This window comes from Notolepis coatsorum (genome assembly GCF_963971535.1).
Source record: "Notolepis coatsorum genome assembly, chromosome: 1".
NCBI classification, from domain to species: Eukaryota; Metazoa; Chordata; class Actinopteri; order Aulopiformes; family Paralepididae; genus Notolepis; species Notolepis coatsorum.
Window position 1 is genome coordinate 297,190,571 of NC_140165.1, and position 19,844 is coordinate 297,210,414.

Sequence of the window (19,844 nt, forward strand, 5' to 3'; positions counted from 1 at the left end):
AATCCTCCGGCCGCTCTCGCCCTGTGGTCCATGGTCGGTAGACCTGCGGCGGGAGCCCTTGATCGGAACCACAGGTCTCCACTAGTCACCGGCGGGTACGACGGACCACGGGTTTCCTGGCCTCCCAGAGGGAGGGAGTGGGACTTTAGTGAGGGAACAGCGCCAGGACCGTCCGGTGCCAAGGAGCCCTTAGCATGCCGAACTGGTAAGCTTGGGCTTCAGGCATCCGTGCTTTCATTCAAGGACTCGAGGCTACATAATCACGATGAATTGAACACACGATTCTACTTCACTCGCTTTTCAATCGTTTTTCTACATTACACAAAAGGTTACAAGTAATAATAACTCAAAGCACTTAATTTTCCATATACTGTATGAGATCTGTTTTAAGGGGCTTGGTATTTGTTTGACTGAACCCCCCCCCCCCTTCCCTTCCTGCCCCTGTTGAATGGCCGAGGTCCACCTTTAATTTCAAAGCGGAAGGGGGAACGCACACAGCAAGAGCTTATTGATTCTGAGAGTAAATAACAAGAGAGTATGTGAGCTAGGGGCTGCTGTTGTTGCCCACCGGGTCAAAAGTAATTCTCGGCTGTGTTTTTCCTCTTTAAGGTCCTGTATTGAATTTAAACAAGAGCAGCACAGCTGTGGTAACACTCCCCCCCCCCCCCCCCCCCCCCCTCACCTCTGAAGGACACCAAGAGAGACGGGCCCTTTCATCTTCAGGGGTAACTACCCCTCAACTCTCTTCCTCTTTCTCTTTCCCCTCTCTCTCTCTCTCTCTCTCTCTCTCTCTCTCTCTCCGACTAGTCCGCCTCAGGCCAGTAACCGTGTTGGTAGAGTGTTTTAGTGGCAACCCCCTCATATCGCACGCCGCCCACGATGGCATTGAGATGCCGAGACACATACACATACAGTTCACTTACTCATGTTTACTACAGCAATATACAAAAAACATCACCTCCATTGACGCAATTTATTAGTCATTTCACGTCATTTCAAGCACTGGCTTCCTGAGAGGAATAAGAAAATCCAAGACAGATGATTGATTGCTCAGCGGTGTTATTATACTACTGAAGCGATTAGGGTGCCAGCGTCTCCCCAGCTATGGAAAATCACTTCAAGTTGTTAAAAAAAAAATTAAAATAAAAAAAGCAGACGTCTCATGTGTTCCAAAATTGCAGAGCTGAGGAAGAGGAAACAATGGCTCGGGTCATTGTCACACTATACACACACACAGGGCGACAAACGGGCGTTTCAGCGGAGGATTCACACATGATGACACAGATCCAGAATGTAAACCGATAGCCCGTACATGTGCTTTGATGGCACGGCCCGGGGGCCTAGCTGGCTCAATATCAAGGCTTCGTATTTCAAACTCAATCTCCCATGGTTTCCGTCCAGTTCATTCATTGTCATACCTCACACACTCGGCTCTGTCGAAAGACGCTCTACCGACCACATGGCGCTTCCCTCTGCGGTCCCCGAGCGCTCGGCGTTAACAGAGAGATGAGGTGAGTGGCTCCACAAGCAGGTGTGCTCCCCTCGCTCCCACGCTCCCCCGCCAGTCACACCGCAGGGTCACTCAGGCACATGACTTCCATTAGCACTACTCCAGGAAGAGTTGCCCCTATACTAGGAATAATGACCTCTGACCCCCCCCCCCCCCCCCCCCCAGCCTCTAGGGAGGAGGAAACACCTCGGCGATCTCCAGAACCTCTTACTGCCAGCAACTCCAAAACAGAACCGAAATCAATCAGCGGGAGCTTTCTGCTAAATACATATAGCAGTCACTTGCAACCCACGGAGCAGAAGATAAACACTTCCAGACATTGGACTGCAGCCATTTTCTCACACATGCTAAAGTGTTTTGACAGCCATCTTGGAGGCCCTTATGAAGGATTTGCTTTCTTTTTGGGAGAAAAACATCATATTTGGCTTTTCCGAGATTTCCTTTTTCATTTCATCAAGGCATACCACCGTCAAAACCCCCTGTACCAATTCTGGAACCAAAACCCCCCCGTCTTTGTAGAGTAACCACTAACCACCATTGTGTTAGCTGTTGAGATCAGGTCATTAGCTCTGTCCTCAGACGCGTAAACACGACCCACGCCAGATGAACGACTCGAGTTAGACAATGATAATATACATTAAGATCCAGCTATGCACGATTATACACTCAATAGCTTTCCTTTCTCAGAAAAATTACAACATCAACCTTTTTATCTCTTGTTGTTTTTGGGTCCTCGTAACAGAAGCAAGTTTAACAGCATGACAAAATCTGCCGAGCTAGCGTATGAACTGCATGCTAGTCTGTTGTGAGAGATTAGGAGAGATATTGTACCTGTGGGCATCTGTGCTGCCCTGAGTCCAGATGCAGGCTACAGGAAGACTTCAGCCAGAGAAGATGACAGCCTAGGCCTGTTTGACTGTCCCTCTGCTCCTCTCTCTCTCTCTCTCTCTCGCTCTCTCTCTCTCTCTCTCTCTCTCTTCCTACCTCCCTCCCACTCAGCAAGATGCCACTCTGATCTCTCTGCCCCCTCTCTCCCTCCCTCTCATCTTACCTCCCTCCCACTCAGCAAGATGTCACTCTGATCTCTAGCCCCCCCCCCCCCCCTCTCCCTCTCTCTCTCCTTACCTCCCTCCCACTCAGCAAGATGTCACTCTGATCTCGCTCTCTCTCTCTGTCTCTCTCCTTACCTCCCTCCCACTCAGCAAGACGACGCCACTTGGAGCTCTTTCAGTTGTCTCTTTAGCTCCACCCCCCGTCCCTGATGCCAACCATCACACAGCTGGGTCCTACGTATACTGATTGGGTCTTCTGGACATCAAGTTCCACGTTCATAGTAGCCTGCTTTGGGACAAGTAACTCACGATGCCCCTGTGTGTGTGTGTGTGTGTGTGTGTGTGTGTGTGTGTGTGCGTGTGTGTGTGTGTGTCCTGATTCAAACAGTCCTTTGATGTCCATGTATCTGCTGTAGTATGTTATGTAGGCTACATGCCCCGCCATGCCGTTTCCCCTGTCATCATATAGGGCCTGTGTGCTGTAATTCCTCTCCCTCTTTGATAGCATACGTAAACACTGTTATTTGGTTTTCCAAGAGACACGTATATAACACACAACTCGCTCGGAGGATGCCTATGAATCACTGACAATTTGACAAACACAGACAGCCGACTGACCTAAAACCCCCAACTCTGACACGACAATAGGATCGACCTAGGAAGATCATCAACACATGTTCGCTATATGAGACCAGGCTCCGACAAGAACCCTGTCGTCTTACAGTACGAAGCCTTTTGGTTCCCATGAAGCTAATAATAAACATCAAGACGAGTATAAGCTCACAAATCACCTTTCCTACACAAAATGGGGCTCTCGTAAATATGGGATATGGGGGGAGGGGGGGGGGGGGCGACCAGAGACATACAGGGGAGGGGAGGAACAGTCGTCGTGTATAGCGGAGTCCCCGCTGTGATACACGAGGTCCACCTCCTTCTAATCTGGCCCCCGGGTCCTGGAGGGGGAACGACAGAGGGGTTCCCTCCCCACTTCAGAGAGCGCCAGCGTGGGGTGGAGAGGAGAGGAGGCCAGTGTCAGAGGGGGTCCCGGAGACTCCTACCGTGAGAACGCCCTCTCAGTCAGAGGAGTGGATAATCAAAGCAAGGAGCCATCCCTGGAGAGACGGACTGGGCCTAATTAACAGCATCAAAGCAGGTCGCCCCCACAGGACCGGCCTCGGGGGGCGCATTGCAAGCATGTCGCCAAGCCTCTGTGTCACCGGGCGATACAGTCGGTATGCGTTATCTATCTCACGGCGGAGTCCGTCAGTGCCTCCAGTCCGCAGAAACACTAGCCTTGGAATGTGCTAATCAATTGTTCTGCGTGGTCAGCATATGACAAATTGAGTGAGGTTTGCGGGGGAACAAACACACACATACAGGCACACACACACACACACTGACACACACACACACACACACACACACACACACACACACACACACACACACAGGACAGATAAAATCCAGGGCGGCAGGGCCATTATTCATGCGTGGCCATCGGTGACAGGCTGTGTTCACGTGGTGGGCTGCTATTGGAAAGGCCTGTAAACGGAACAGACAGCGGTTGAATGCCTGTGGTCTGAATGCACACTTCCTCTCTCTGCCTCCTCTGTCACAACTTTTCCAGCCAGGGGTGTGTCGTGCACATTTCTACCACAAGGGGGCAGCCGAGGACCACGACGTGTCACGGTCAACTGGTGTGTGGCACAATTATTGTCAGCCGGAGCCTAATCAGTCAACTGCATACAGTACTACACAATACATACCCCGATATGTTCTTAATATATTATCCTACTTTTATAGCTGAATGGAAAATAGCTTTTTCATGATATTGGAAGGTTTCAGGTTTATTTGTGACATACAAACGTATACATACACAGTGAAGTGCAGTTAAAGGACAAGATATACTGTATATAATATAATATATATAATAATGTAATTTATTTACCAGAAACTAAATGAACGCACGATTTATTTATTCTTTTACTTTTTTAATCTTTTCAACTGCTTGCTCTCTGGATAATCTCCCTCATAATAGCAGTAACGAGGAACCCATTATTTTGGTTGAAATTGCCGTCGTGTTGAACACACTCTTTTTTTTGTTATGGGAACGTGTCAGCGAGGCTTTCCAGTGGGAACGGGCCTTCTCTGCTGTGTGGAATGCAGCAGACCTGTGAGCAGCAGGGGAAAGTTTTCCACCGAGGCTCCGAGTCTGTTAATACGTGACTTCTCCTTCCTTCCTGTGACAGTGGAGCCGTGCTATGTACCCACGTCTCCGTTCGCTATTTGGTCAATGATTAATGCGTACGCGTGTTACGTGGCATCTGTCAGCTATACCCGGGACAATGTGGGAGCTGCGGTTCACCTGCGCTGTGACGGCTCCAGCCAGGAAAACACTGCCTCATCCTGCCCTCTCCAGGCGGGAGGAGGGATTTCTGCAGGGAGCGGAACTCCACAGACGTTTAAAGCGTCTACCATAAAAATGTGGGGGTTATATCTCTTAGTATGTCCTTGAAGGGTTTAACTTGTTGATGGAAGATACGTTTTGGGGACCTTTCTTAACCCAATTCTTAACTCAAAGATACAGGTTTCACAAAAATACAGGTTTCAGGAATCCAGTCAAATGTACAGGTTGTGTTGTTTACAGTCAGTTCTTGTATCATGAGCTCAGTCGTTCAATTTGAGATAAAAACTTATTTAGGTTTTCAGCGTGGTGGGTCTAACCCTTTTGTGTACGTTCGGGTCGAGAAAGGGGCCTTTAATTGCCACCCCATGGGTATAAATCAGTCTGTACCTGGATTATTACATAATATCTCTGTGCTTTATCACCGGTCTGATAATACACGTGTTGAAACACAGGTTGTGTGTAGAGTCCACCTTTAGGAGTAGATTATAAAGTGTTCCGTTTGTTTTTCTGAAGGTCATTGTGTCATGCTGAACCACCAAGAGTACACAGTGTAGGTTTGACCTAAACCACAATTATAATTCACAGTAGCTGTAATGACCACCATTCAATAGAAACCTTCTACTCCACCCGACAGCATTGTCTCCACGCTGCCGTGTTAAACAGAGAGAAACTGTTGAACAACTGATGAACGCAGGCTAGGAAGATGAGAAGTGAACAAGCCACAGGTTATACGTGTTTCGAGGGGCGACTGACAATGCAATTTCATAAAAGGACCAACCTACGCAGCTGGAGATGGATTGCCGGCCGATTAAGTCCTCAAAAATTGCTTAAATCTGCATACTAATTAGGTTTATGAATACAGAGGCATCCTCGATGCCCGTGTGCACTGAGCAGACGGTGTGCAGGCTCACACCGACACTTCATCATCAAACCTCCATTTTGAAGGGGCAGTTAAATTTGATTCACATGCAGATTATCTGAAGCACCACAGGTTGAATTTAGACCACACTGATGAATAATTCAGTGCTTCGTGAGTGAGGAGTCTTGAGAGAAAGGCAGAGGGCCAGTGTCTAACTAGATCACACACCTTAGGCCCCAGTTACACCATTGAATACAGCAACGCTTTTGTTGCTGAATGATTACGTTTGCTGTCCTAGTTAAAAAGAGAGTCTTTCACTGTTGCAGCTTCTCAAAGGACCCAGCGACTCCCACTTTAATAATTTCACCCCCCCCCCTTGTTTGGACCCGGTTTCCTAGAATTAACTTCCCAGTGGTGAGAAACGGGAGGAAGAGGAGGCGGAGGATAATGGTGGAGAAGCTCAAGTGCTCCTGTCCTCTCTTTACCGCAGTGTTTAAAATCCAAGTGTTGTGGACGTAATCCTACAAAAGTAGCCTTTTCCAACCCCAGGAGATTATGTGCTACATACATACCCATTAGACGGAGTGTATTTTGACTCTCGCAATGAATACTTCACAGAAATTCCTAGAAATCAAATTTAAGCTCAACAGTCGAATATCTTACAAACCCCATGGCAGCCGTCAAACACGGAGGAAATATGATAAACACTATGCTAGTAGTGTGTGCCGGCATGGAGGAACGTGCCAACTATAAAAAGTCCCCCTTGGTTTCACTCAGAGGCACGGGGGAGATACGTTAGGCAGTATGTACAGCTGCCGGGTGAGTAACTTGTGTCCTTTGACGAGGCTCAAGCGACGGCCTCAGCTGTGCGAGAAGAATCGTACCTAATGATCTTTCCAGGGAGAGTGAGCGGAGCCCACTGGCTGCACCAAGGTCATAAGGCCACGGAGAGGGGCTACAGAGAGGTCACACCGGACAGCCCCCCGCCCCTAGTGCAACACACGGCAGCCCCTCGGCCAAGAGACATCAAGGAAACAACCGTGGTCAACGAGCGGGGCCTTTAGTCGCGGGTTCAGAGCGGAGCCGTTATCAAGACTACAACAACAACAGCCAGCGAGAAACTAAATCTCTCCACAGCTTTGGAAACAATTCACAGTCGTAGTACGCGCAAATATTCACTCTTTAACGATCGCCGGTGGTAAAACTCTAACCGTCAGCGTTCGCCATTTGGACAGAATCTCTCCATCTCTCTATTTGACTTTTCTTTCTTGCCTTTCTCGGCAGCCATTGTCCTAGGCTGTAGGCTGGAAAACAGCTTAGCGCAGCCAGGTACGATTTGTTCTAAATAGAGCAGATTATGAGGAATCTTGGGGGAAAGAAAGCCCCGGAATCTAGCAGGAAATTTCCTCTCCCTAATGGAATGAATAGCTCATTGACTCTGCACAGAAGAGGTAGTGTGTGTGTGTGTGTGTCTCTGTGTGTGTGTATATGCATGTGTAAGTGTTTGAATGTAGGTAGGTAAGTGTTTGGGCCAAGTATAATGTGTGGGTAGGGGTCAACTTGGACGCCTAGGCCAAACGCTGTTAAATATGGCTGTGAAACGTTCCTTTTTTTTTCTTTTTTCTCAATGCTTGAGTAGCAGCCGCAGATGCAGAGATCCCGGGGATCTGGACTCCAGATGGGGCCGAAGGCGGCACACAGAGGGAATAAGGGGCTCTGACAGATGAGAACAATGCAAAAAAAGTGCAGTAGCCATTCCAGAGAGTGATATAGGGAATACTGCTCCAAAGCCCCAGGAATACTTACAGGATAGAGACACATTCCTGTACAATATAACACAGGCCCGTTCCCTGGCACACGAGTCTCCTAGCGCAGAGCTGCCCAGAGCATAGTTTATTCCATCATACTTTACAGAAGGATAAAAACGCTGCGGCTATTTTGGCCAAGAATACGTTCTCTACGAGCTGCTGACCCTCACGAAAAGATATTGTGTTATTATTTCCAAAAAAAGTATCAAGGTATTTCCATCACTTTTTTTATATTACCATCTGTGTTGCGGTTTCAAATGGATTGTACCGTGGTCTTATCTAAAAGTGGTACCGTGGCGATACAAAATCCGTACCGAACCGTGACTTCAAAACCGAGGTATGTACCGAACCGTGGTTTTTGTGTACCGTTACACCCCTAGTGGTAAATGATGTATACAATGGCTAGTAGTAGTACCATGGCAAAACTGAAATGACCATCCCACTACCATGATCCTTCGTTTGTAAAGGGGAGATTCACTGAGCTATATCCAAGTATAACACGTTGGGCTCTTTCTTCACGAGAAGGTCACACGTGCTGCTGTAATCCATTCCTGGATATTGTCAATAGCTTATCGCGGTGAACTAAGCGAACAACCATTCACATTTAAACATTCACCTTTAACATTCTCTTTAAACATTATACCATAGTTTATCTATTTATTACTAAAATATTTGCATCTACCTCATTTTTGCATTTAGTTTTTTTTGTGTGCATTTTGTACATTTTAGTTTTGTACATTGTATTATATATTTTGTATATTGTTTGGTCTTTATTCTTTTACCTTTTTACAGTATGAAACACAATCTCAGCAGGGTCATACAGAACCAAGCATTGTACCCTATATGTGACAAATAAAACAAAACTTGAAACATAGTTTTGGCGACACCAAAATTCCACGGGATTGGAAACATGACTAAGACCCCACGAGCTTCCCAGGAATTCTAGGAGGGGGAAACAATACATGAGTAACTATGCCGGCCACTATGGCCAACCAATCACTTTCAGTCTGCTGTGTCAACAACAACCCTGACCAGCTGGAATGCAGAAGTTACTGAAAAGCATGGAGATCGCTCATCTGACCCTCGACCACAGCGTGCACCTCCAAGAAGCCCAGTCAGGACTGTACAACACCACCTCGCCGCTATACCAGCAGCACCATGTCAAATACAAGCATACGGGTATGGCTGTGGCATAGCAAGATTCAAGATTTTTATTTGTCACATACGAGACATGTAGTTAAATGAAGGTGGCCATGCCCGCCTTGATTATGCAAAAATACAATAGAATAGATAATAAAATAGACATGATAAAAAGTAATAAGAATAAAATACAATACAATGCTACGCTTAAGAATGAAAGGTAATGAGTACTATATACAACAAATGTCAAGTTAGACCGCGCTCTCAAGATACGACACTGGGTGCTGAAATCCCATTAAGTATTTATATAAAAGAAGCAGTGAAGCCAGACCAGCACTCTCAGGTTCAAAATTTAATGGCAGCCTGAAACAAACATGTTTCGGAAATATGTATTCCTTCTTCAGTGTTATAGCTTGCCTATATACAACAATACACACGGTATACTACCTCCGACAAATGAGAGGGGGGGGGGGGGGGGGGGGGGGGAATAATACACAATTGATTTGTTAGCTAGGCTAAAATCTTCATTAGGATTCAGAAAATGCTGAATTGTGGCACTAAAGACACCAGACACCATGAAGACTCAAGTTAGCAACATTGGGCGTGGTGCTACCTATAGTATAAAGCACAATAATATGCCTTGCAATTCTGTATAACTGGACAGCTTGGAGTCTATTATTCAGCGTAGGCTATATAAGTGGTCAAAGAGGTCTGTGTATTCATATTTTCTTGAATAAAATGATGGACTTTATTGACCAATAACATTTAGTAAGATAGCTCCTTTGCATTTAGAAACTCTCTCTTATTGCTTGGTAACTCCACCTGCTCCCTTTGCCTGCCGCCAACCTGATGCTAATAACTTTCTGCTAACCAACTGCTTCAGGTACATCCCCGCACCTGAATAAATGCAGCACACCTGAGAACAAAACTCTATATACCTGGGATGGAAAGAAAATGTAGCTTATTTTCTTTCCATTCATGAAAGGAGCTGAAGTTCAGATTTACATGCCAAGTTTGCTGCAAATAGGCGGGTTGTAATTACATTTACAAGCTCTAGTGACATTGTAGCAGAATTGGATTATGTTACTTTTGACAACTACTGTTTACATTGGGTTAGGCTTTATCCCAACCTTGGGTATTTTGAAGGCGGTTTATACCCCCCGCCGCCCTCCTTCATCTAAACCTTTTATGGCAGTCTATGACTGACCTAGGATACTCAAACCGTCACAGGAACTGTGAAATGGCCGTTTGTTCTAGTGGTGTACAAAACAGAAAAAAGATAACCTCCAGGAGGGATTAACTAAAACAAAATAAAAACCCAAATGTATTAAAATTAATTCTAAAAACAGCATTTAGAATATTCACTGTGATTCATGGAAGAAGAATTTCAACTATTCCAACCCTTTTTTCCCCCTCTCTCACCTTTACATATTTCTCTGTCCTCATCGCAAATGAGCTAAATTGTTGGGTTGCTGACACACCAGACATCTGTGATCTAAAAGACAAAAACATACCTACATGACTCCACATGCCTGGAGCCATCAGATCACCGAGATTCCCTGGTGAAAAACAAGTGTATACCCACAAGGAGCCTCCAGGAAGTCCTCATACGTCAAATCACACAACAAAGTCCTTGTCTGTGTGTCTCGTCTCACAATAGGTGCCTGATGCTTTGTCTTAATCCTCCTCTTGAGACGATGCAGGCAATCATCCCATACAGATTAAGGTGCACTATCCGCCCGGTGCGTCAGGCATGTATGACTAGGGGGAAAACTATGCTAGACGAGTCGCCCCGGCGATGATGGCTGGAAGACTCCGCCGCCGATGGACCGTTTTGTGTGTTGTGCAACGCGGGCCACTCTTTGATCCGACTCCAGGGTGCTGCTCACACCTGCGGTAGGGAGGTGGGGGGAGTGGTAGCACTTCATCCCCTCTGATCATGTACCCAGCCCCCCACACACACAACCTCCCAAACCCAGGCCTCGAGGCTCCAGGGAAAGGCTACGAGACACAGGTGAGGGGAGAGAAGGGAGACACAGCCGGGGACAAAGGTAAAAGGAGAGAGGCGGTCCCTCTTGTCTTATTTACAATAGCCTCAGCAGTGACGAGAGACAATAGGGTGGTGAAATTAGCAGGCAGGACATTTTACTGATAACATCTGTTTGCATCACGGGCTGTTCCTAATTACATAACTGACCCCGCAAGCTTATCACCTACTCGTGTTTGTTATCGTCACCGAGTACTAATTACGACGTGGTAACTAACAATAAGGGAGCCTTGGCTTTTCATCGGCTGATGGTCAAGCTTGCCGTCGTATTCATCAAAACCTGATAAGCCACTGAATATTTTTCCTACAATTATTTATGGCACGACCGTTTTTTTTATTAAGATCGCGGAAAGCGATGATGGGATGACATGGAACGATGACTCATCAGCCGACGCTGAACCCACAACGTCACACGAACACATTGTGTACAACCGAGTCTACCGGGCCGTGGACACACACACACACACACATACACCTCGCACTTACTCTATTTCTTTTATCTATTGAATGAATTCACTTCATATCTGCCCTCTAAAAATCTGCTGAGCCAGCAGTATGCTGTGATGGGTCAACTACATCAGTCACTCATGCCTTGAGGTAAGCCCAGGACACAGGAGTAAATATGTAACCAAGCAACACACTCTTGGGCCCAGCTGTTAGGTCAAAGCACAAGACGGGTTATGTCACCAAAAGACCTTTAGTTGCGTCCTTGAGTAGGAGTCTGTCATTACTATCCAACCCACCCCCCTCAACCCCCTTCATACCTCCAGCAATCCTCTTGAGTAGCTGCTGCCTGGCGATGATCCTGCCCAGCCTGTAGCCAGAGCGTCTCTGGTGATGGTCCATTCTCAGGTAGATATCCTGGGTCTCTGGGGTCATGCTGCCCAGGCACTCGCTCCCAGGGGACTCCGGGAGTTCCCTGAACATGGCTCCACAAACCCGAAGGTCCCGATCGGCAGAGAGCCCCGGCACCGCTGGCTGTGTGTAGTTACCGCACTCAGCACCACGGCCAGACACACACTCTTTCCTTTACCCAACAAGCAGCCTTCACATACAGGCGCGACAAGCCCCAAAATGAGCTGAAAGGGAAAACACAAGAGCCTAGGGGGAGGAGTGCCAACACTTCACTCTACCTCTCCGGGTCATGTGACCGCAGAGCAGGCCAGTGGCGGGGGAGCAGAGGGAGCACTGCCTACCTTGCCGAGCTGAATCCAGAGTCTGTGTGAGGAGCTTGTCGACTCCCCCCTGGTCTGGAGGGAAATATAAATACCAGAGGAATGCCTATGAACTGAGTGAGCGCGGCAGTAGGGGAGGACGTCGGAGGCCTTAGAAAAATAGTGGGATTTCAGACCCGCCCTCGTGCTGGAACAACTCGTCCGCTGTGGCCTCTGCCTCGACACAGGTGCCAGGTTTACTAGGCGAGAGGGTGAGGGGTATATGTGTGCCATGCGGAGAGAGAGACGTGTGCTGGGGGGAGAGCTGTGGGACAAGTTGTTGTCCTGGTGGTAGAATGCAAATTTCTGCTACCCTCCCCCATAGGGAGCGCTCGAGCCCCAGCAAGAGCCTCTGAACTCCCAGCAGGTCTCTCTCCACAAAAGTGCTCAAGACACCTTGAGAAACCCCCCACTGTCTCTTGGGCCGGGAACCAAAATCGGGTCGTGGGCCTGTGTCTGGTGAGTCCACATGTGACGAAGGTACCGATATGTTTTTAATGAGATAGGTTCCAGTATGAGATTGCTATATTTGGGTCCCAGGATGAATAATTTCAGAACCCCTGTTTTAGCCAAGACTTTTATTTTGAAATGTGTGTCGCTTTATTTATACCCTTAGGCAAATTGTGTCTTTTTTTGCATGCCCTCCCTGTGACACACACACACACACACACACACACACACACACTAAAACCAACCGTTAAAACAAAAACAAAAATTCTGAAAGCGTGTGGAATCTTGTAACCACATTGTTATTTGTGATTCTTAATTGGATAAAAATAACCCGAGCTACTCGGATAAAAAAAAAGAAAAATCCACTTGATCAGCGGGTTTGCAGCGTAGAACAACAGGGGTCCTCACACCTGAAACGGAGGCCACATCCTTGCAAACAGACCCACCCACTGCCAATCAGCACCCAGCCGCTCGAGTCACTCCTCTGGTCTCAGCACACAAGAGACAGCCTGTGTCGTGCGAGCACAACACCACTGCCGCCGCCGCACACGTGAACAGGGTACAAGCGGGCGGGTGACCAAGTCAAACACAGCCCCTGTCTGTCTCCCACCCCCGGTTGGCAAGAAACCCACCCCTGGCTTAAGCACACAAAGACCACAATTCACCAGCGTGCACTCCAGAGCGTTTTCATAAACTCCTCCTGGCTCTTAATGATGCCCCACACCCCCGACCAGGAGCTATTTTAACGGCCCTGATGCTGTTTGCTCAGGTATGGGGGTAGTGGTGTGACGCAGTGCAGATTATTTAACAGTGTTGACGTGTTAGTATTAATCACACACACCCGCACACACACCCGCACACACACCCACACACGTGTCTATTCCTATGTCAGAACGTGCCGCGGCAGGAGCGGTAATTACCTACTATGGTGTCAGTTCCTGAACGTGAAACGAGCGATTGAATTGAGTTTTGAGTGACAGCGTGACGTAGCGGCTCGATGTATGTAAAGAAAAAAACTCTCACAGTCTCCTTTTCCTCCCTGTCTAGACTTCAGGAATCACTGAGCGCACCATACATACTCACATTACAGACTAGAGCCGCCAATCAGCCACCACGACTTATGAATCACAATAATGAATGGGGGGAGGGGGAGGGGGGTTAAATGCCACCCAAAGTGTTCTGGTGTCTGTGGAATTGCCAAAAAGAGCCCGGGAGATCTACAGTAGGCTTAGTGGCCAATCTTGTGTTTAACTTTGAGCTCAGTTGCCATAAAGGAATGGCTTCGCTGTGTGTCCCTGAGAAGGAGTTTTCTACGTGGCTACAGCCCTTATCAGACCTGTCCCAACACGCCCCGTTGTAGGGCTTTAGAACCCACCACAATACAGCGTGGAAAGAGGCATCCAGCCTCCCATCATACAAACAAACTATAGGGCTCAGGAAGAGACAACTGCCATCAACCTGTCAAGAGGGGGAAGTATTGTCCTCTGGAAATAACACGTGTTTAACGTTCACCGTTGAACGATGGAGTAAGTCACACGCTGTAAATACCTGCCTAGGTCATCAGAAGCCGGCAGCGCGCACACGGCGGCCGGCTATGTTGTGATTTCGGGTCAGGTGTGAACCAGGAGAGAGATATTCATTCAGAGTTAATATGGAGTTAGGAACGCACGGTTCCGCGAGGCTGACGGGACACCGAGAGACAGCTGAGTGATGTTTACACGCCGGTTTGATGTGGTCTATGATTCAGAGGCAGAGACGTGTGTGTCCTGCCCTGGGAAAGCAGGCTCTGGTGTGGCTGGGTTTCCTGTGGTTCGGGGCGAAGGGCTATGGGAGGCTTAAGAATAGCCCCATCATGACTGATGAATTCCACCCCATGATCCAAACAGTCTGACTGGCAGCGTCTGAGCTCATAGTAAATTACACATTTTTAACACGGCTGGACTACTGGAGCTACTTTCCAGTGACCCTGTGGTAATTGACCTATCTCAAACCCCGCCCCCCCCTTTTCTTGATCCTCCAGTCACAACTGTCGCTTTCTCGGGATCGAGAAAAGAAGGCGGGGTTTGAGATAGGTCCATTGAGAAACACCCACTGCTGACTCAGTGGAAAGGGAAGCTCACTGGTTCAGAAAGGTTTGGAAAGATTTACAGTGGAAAGCGGCACCATGGTAAAGAAGAGTACTTCAGGCACAAAGCAGCCTTGACTGACATTCCAGGTCGACCAATCACTTTTTCCAACTAAAAGCGACAATTTGGCCGCATTTCCGTCAATTTAAGATAAGATAAGATGTTCCTTTATTGATCCCCTTGGGGGAAATTCGGGCGTCATAGCAGCATGGGGGAGGGGAGGTACAGGTATGGGCAGGGTAATAGTAGAAGACATAAATATAGGCAATAAAACTATAGTGAGGATAAACATAAGCAGTGTAAACAATATAATTAACTCTGAATATAAGAATGTGAGAAGTAAACAGTGTAATCAAAGGTGCAGATGAGGATCTGTATCAGTTATATTATACGTTACAATAAATATGGGACATTTTAATCTGAATACTATGAGTAAGTAAAGTATACAGTATACAGGTGCAGTATACATAAGGTACCCTAACTGGCATGATATTACGTCATACAATATATGTTGTAGTTTAGGTGGTTTCCCACCCCCAACTTCCCCAATTTCCCCACCAGTGCAACACTCCATCAGTGCAGTCCGAGCAGCATGCACCATATACTAGGGGTGGGGGGGGAAATCAATACGTAGTAGTATCACGATACTTTGCGTGGCGATACTGTATCGATACAGGGATGCCAAGTATCAATATTTAATCATTCATAAAAAAAATTGAATTTTTGTTTGTAATTTAAAAAAAAATTAAGGAAGTTGCATTGTTCATTTCAATACCTGTAATAGTACAGTAGTCCACACACACATGTGCATTCAGTTAAGTTGGAATATGACTGTAATACAAACAGTTCAGTTTGTCAGGTACATGCAACACAGATTACAGTGTTTACATCTGTCTGCTTGAGAAAATACCATGTTCAGCAATAAAAATGATTGAAGTGAGATGAACAGACTGAACTTTCTTTTATTAGATAAAACATGTTGACAGTTTTACTTTGCAGTCAAAAAATTTCAAAAACAAATTTAAAGAAAAAATTAATAAATATATCGCAATATTCGCGATATATCGAGTATCGCAATACTATCGTAGCGCGGCTCAAGTATCGCAATAGTATCGTATCGCGAGGTCTCTGGCGATTCCCACCCCTACCATATACCCCCATCTCCCATGGCTCACTGGTGCCTAGCCTACATTATATGGGCCATAGGCCAGCCCTCTTCTACATTCTCACGTTGACCAGTGTGGTATTAGAAGGCGATAACGACAACAACTGCCATTTACCTGTACCGTAAAGCGTTGCCTTGACAACAAGTTTGTGACACCATGACCGCCATTTAACCATAGAGCGTTGCCTTGACAACGACAAACTTTGACTGTATTCACGCGTGCGGGTTTGGTTCAGCAGAGGACGTGAAGCAGGCTGCTTTGGAAGAATTTGGGGACAGGATTGCTCAATTAGCAAAGAGGTAAGTCATGCCAATAAATTTAGCTGAATGTTTTCAAAAATGTTTTGCTTTGGTGTGTTTCAGATCGTCTGGTGCCTGAATTAACTGGTGACCGTCCACGTTCCCCATCCAGAGGTGGCAATGGGGACTGTAGAGGCACTGTGTAGATGCAATGCAAGCTACAAGGAAGTGACATTTCTAGAGACTTTACTACCAATATTGACAAAACTCACTGTTTGAAGTCTCCCCCTGTGTCTGTGGATGGGGTCAGAATTAACACAATTGTCCGAAAGTAGAAAACAATGACGTACAAAGAATGACTAAAACCTAATGTCATCGTCAGGATTCTATCCCTCTGCTAAATAAAAACACATCTGTAGTCTCTTAACCACACGTGCCACGAGACACAGAGACCAGCTGTTTTATTTATCCCCCTCTGCAGCTCATTCATGTATGATGTGACTCAAACAATACAGCGAGATTAACTTGTGACCTACCTTTTTAACAAATGTATTTCTTTACTTCGAACAGCAAGGCGCGCTGACGTTATGCATAGGCCTACATTTGTTATGAAATTTAAATTGTAACAGAAGGAAGAAAGATAATAAGAGAAAGAAAATAAATGTCTTATACTTACTTTTCAAAAGTAGCTGTATTTTAGTTGACTAATAGAGGAAAATTTGCTCAGTGGGGTATGATGAAACGCAATGGCTATTGCATAAATACATGCTATTAAGGACCCTTTCACAATCATAAGACTGCGACCATATATTGTAGAATAGCCAAGAAAATACTAATGAATAAATTGGTCTGAGAAAATAATGGTCTAAATCCCTGCTCATCGTTGGGGAACTCCCTCTTGTGGTCAATGCCCAAACACACACATTACTCGGTCAGAGATGAGTGACAATGCAATCAGCTGTAGCGACTAACCTAAAGCACTGCTCATTACTCTTACTCTATTACTCTAATGCTCAGATAGCATTACATTGGCTCACCTTGCACATGTTCATTATTATTATCTCCAATCATGACACACACTTCTATTGTTAGGAAGATTGCTTAGGTAAGTGTGCACTTTCACACCTTCATCAGTGACCAGAGACCAAAATCCAGCACCGCTCCAATTCAACCCTACTGTATGTACTCAATACATAGTATAATTTACTGCTTTTTGACCAGGACTCAAAACTATTCAGGACCTTAAAGGTGAATGCCACTCAAAAGAGGAGTGAAGCGAGAGACAGCCTTGGGATTTCTTGGGTTGAGCTGCTCCATTGACGATTTACATTAGATTAGATAGATTAGATTAAAAACAAACGGCAGGAAGACGTCTGGCATTTCTAGTTTAGCCTTGGCATGGGGTTTCGAAAGCAGCTGCGCGTGTTGAAGTGAGTCCCAAGGTGACTCATTCTGAACCTCTTAGGTGGGCAATATCAGCTCTTTGAGTAAAACAAGTGGAATAAGTCTAGCGAAACCTCGATTGGTTGCAGGCTTACAGCCACTCTCTATTTAAGATGGTTTCTCAATGTTACAAACCATTGTTGCCTGATGAAGGTCTAGCACATAAATGTCACAAATAAATATCAGAGCAAGTTAGACAGTGTGCAGGGGTTTGTTTGCAACTAATGATGGGGCAAACAGGCCGACTTCCAGGTGAAATATAATATATAAAAAACAGTTATTCATCTCAAATTAATCAAACACAGACAAAGAAAAAATGATATTTATGAAAATTTTAAAAACAGAGCCATTTTGTATATTTCCAAATATGTACAATGTAGGTGCTTCCTATATTTTTTGTGTAAACCTATGATATCTTAAGAAATGACCCTGTCCACTTTTTCAGAATTAAATGACTTCTTAATTTTCAACAGCAGCCTACTACACGAGTACAACTAGGTCTGAATATGAATTCATTTTGACCTAATATATTTTCTCTAATCTGAGGTTAATTCAGAATCCAGGCCCCCTAGCCCTACTTCCTATACTCATCAATGATATTTGTCAAAAGGGTAGAGTCCTTGGTGGAAAGGAATCCCATCCTTAGCATGACATAAGAGCAAAATGGCCACTGTGTGAATATGGTCAATATGGAGCCTGCTGTGCGTTTACATTCATTTCCTTGTTGACCAGCCTGCTACAATGGCCGTGGATCTAGAAGTCAACTGACAGAGAGGCCTACTATGCCTAACCTCATTTCATACAAGTGCAGGACTCCTCCCTCATCAGATGTCCTCCTCAGTGATCTGGAAGAGCTCTCTGCTGGGTGCCACAAGTTAGAAACATCACAAGGGACATCCAAATACTATGTGGTGGGTAAGATGTTTAGGTTATCTGTATGACGTACAATCGCACATTCAATTGTAATACCATTGGGACGGTATCTGTCAGTGTGGTGAGAACACTGCAGGGGCAACTCTTTAATAGACACATACAGTATGCAGCACCGTAGACATACCTGTCAGTCATTCAGCCAGGACCATAGGGCTCCTCCTTGTTTAGTGTACATATAAACAGAAGGCCAAGGCCACAAGACCACAGAGGCCAGACCACAGAGGCCAGACCAGATGCACGGCACATCACCGAGATACATTATATGGAATAGAATGTGAGATTAATGTGTCAACTATCCAAAAAACGCTGGACTCAGCTGCCACAGCAACGCGATGCCCTTTGTCTCTCATCACAGCGGAGGCGAGACACGCACGTCTCGAACCTTGTGGACAAAATAAACAACCTACGCAATAGGCTACGTTGATAGTGTCGAGCTCCGAGCACAAAGACAATATTGATGACATAAGTTATTGTATATAGATAATCAGTGTTTCCCACAGGATTTTGTGAGACTGTGGTGGGTGAACCTCTCCCCCCCCCGGAATATATATATATATATATATTTTAAAGTTAAATGCATCAATCTGGTGCACTTTGAGAGCAAAATAAAGAGGCTAGATCTATGATGAACTTTGTGCTCAAAACACAAAATCAACTAGAGCATATATTTGAGCCATCAAAGAAATTAAGCAAAAGTGGTTACCTGTGTTGAACTGGTTTATTTTTTAGAAAATAAAAAATATATACTGGATTACTATTACGACTACTACCACTGCCAATACTACTGATACATCCCTATTGGCAAACTTCATATTTAAAATAAAGGGAATAAATGGGAAACACTGAGTGTGTACATGTTATGACACTTCTCAAACTATCCCTCCCTCTATATACAATACTATGCTCAAAAAGCAAACTCCCGAACTGAAATGTTCTTGAAGACAAAGGTATTATTAATTCAATGAAATGCACAGGTCTACATAACTTGACACAAACTCGTGCATGTAGGCTACTATGTGGTCGTTTGACTGCACCTCCTAGTGGTTTACTTTGATCACTGCACAACACGTTCTATCATGAGTTCCATTCATCATCACACAGCATTGCCAGAGTATATATACACGTGACATTACACAATAAGAAATATGTCTGTCTGTCTCAAATAGAGAGGAACTCAATGACCAATTACACAGAGGCAGGACCCCGGTTTAAACCACAGCACAAATCAACAACATTTAGGCCATATCTCTGGGTTGAAACCACAGCACAAATCAACAACATTTAGGCCATATCTCTGGGTTGAAACCACAGCACAAATCAACAACATTTAGGCCATATCTCTGGGTTGAAACCACAGCACAAAACAACAACATTTAGGCCATATCTCTGGGTTGAAACCACAGCACAAAACAACAACATTTAGGCCATATCTCTGGGTAGAACACGAGAA

General features: G+C 45.7%; 1 protein-coding gene across 4 annotated transcripts in view; it reads right to left on the minus strand.

The window, feature by feature from the left end:
- stard13b (StAR related lipid transfer domain containing 13b) overlaps positions 1-19,844 on the minus strand; it is a 126,567-nt gene that overhangs the window by 29,251 nt on the left and 77,472 nt on the right. Inside the window, exon 1 of one of the 4 annotated variants that reach the window (XM_084322951.1) lies at positions 11,588-11,862. The exons of the other annotated variants lie outside the window; for them this stretch is intronic. Within the exon in view, the coding sequence (XP_084179077.1) occupies positions 11,588-11,750 (163 nt within the window). The 5' untranslated portion in view covers positions 11,751-11,862. Of the gene's footprint in view, positions 1-11,587; positions 11,863-19,844 lie in introns of those variants that run through there. 4 annotated transcript variants of the gene reach the window in all.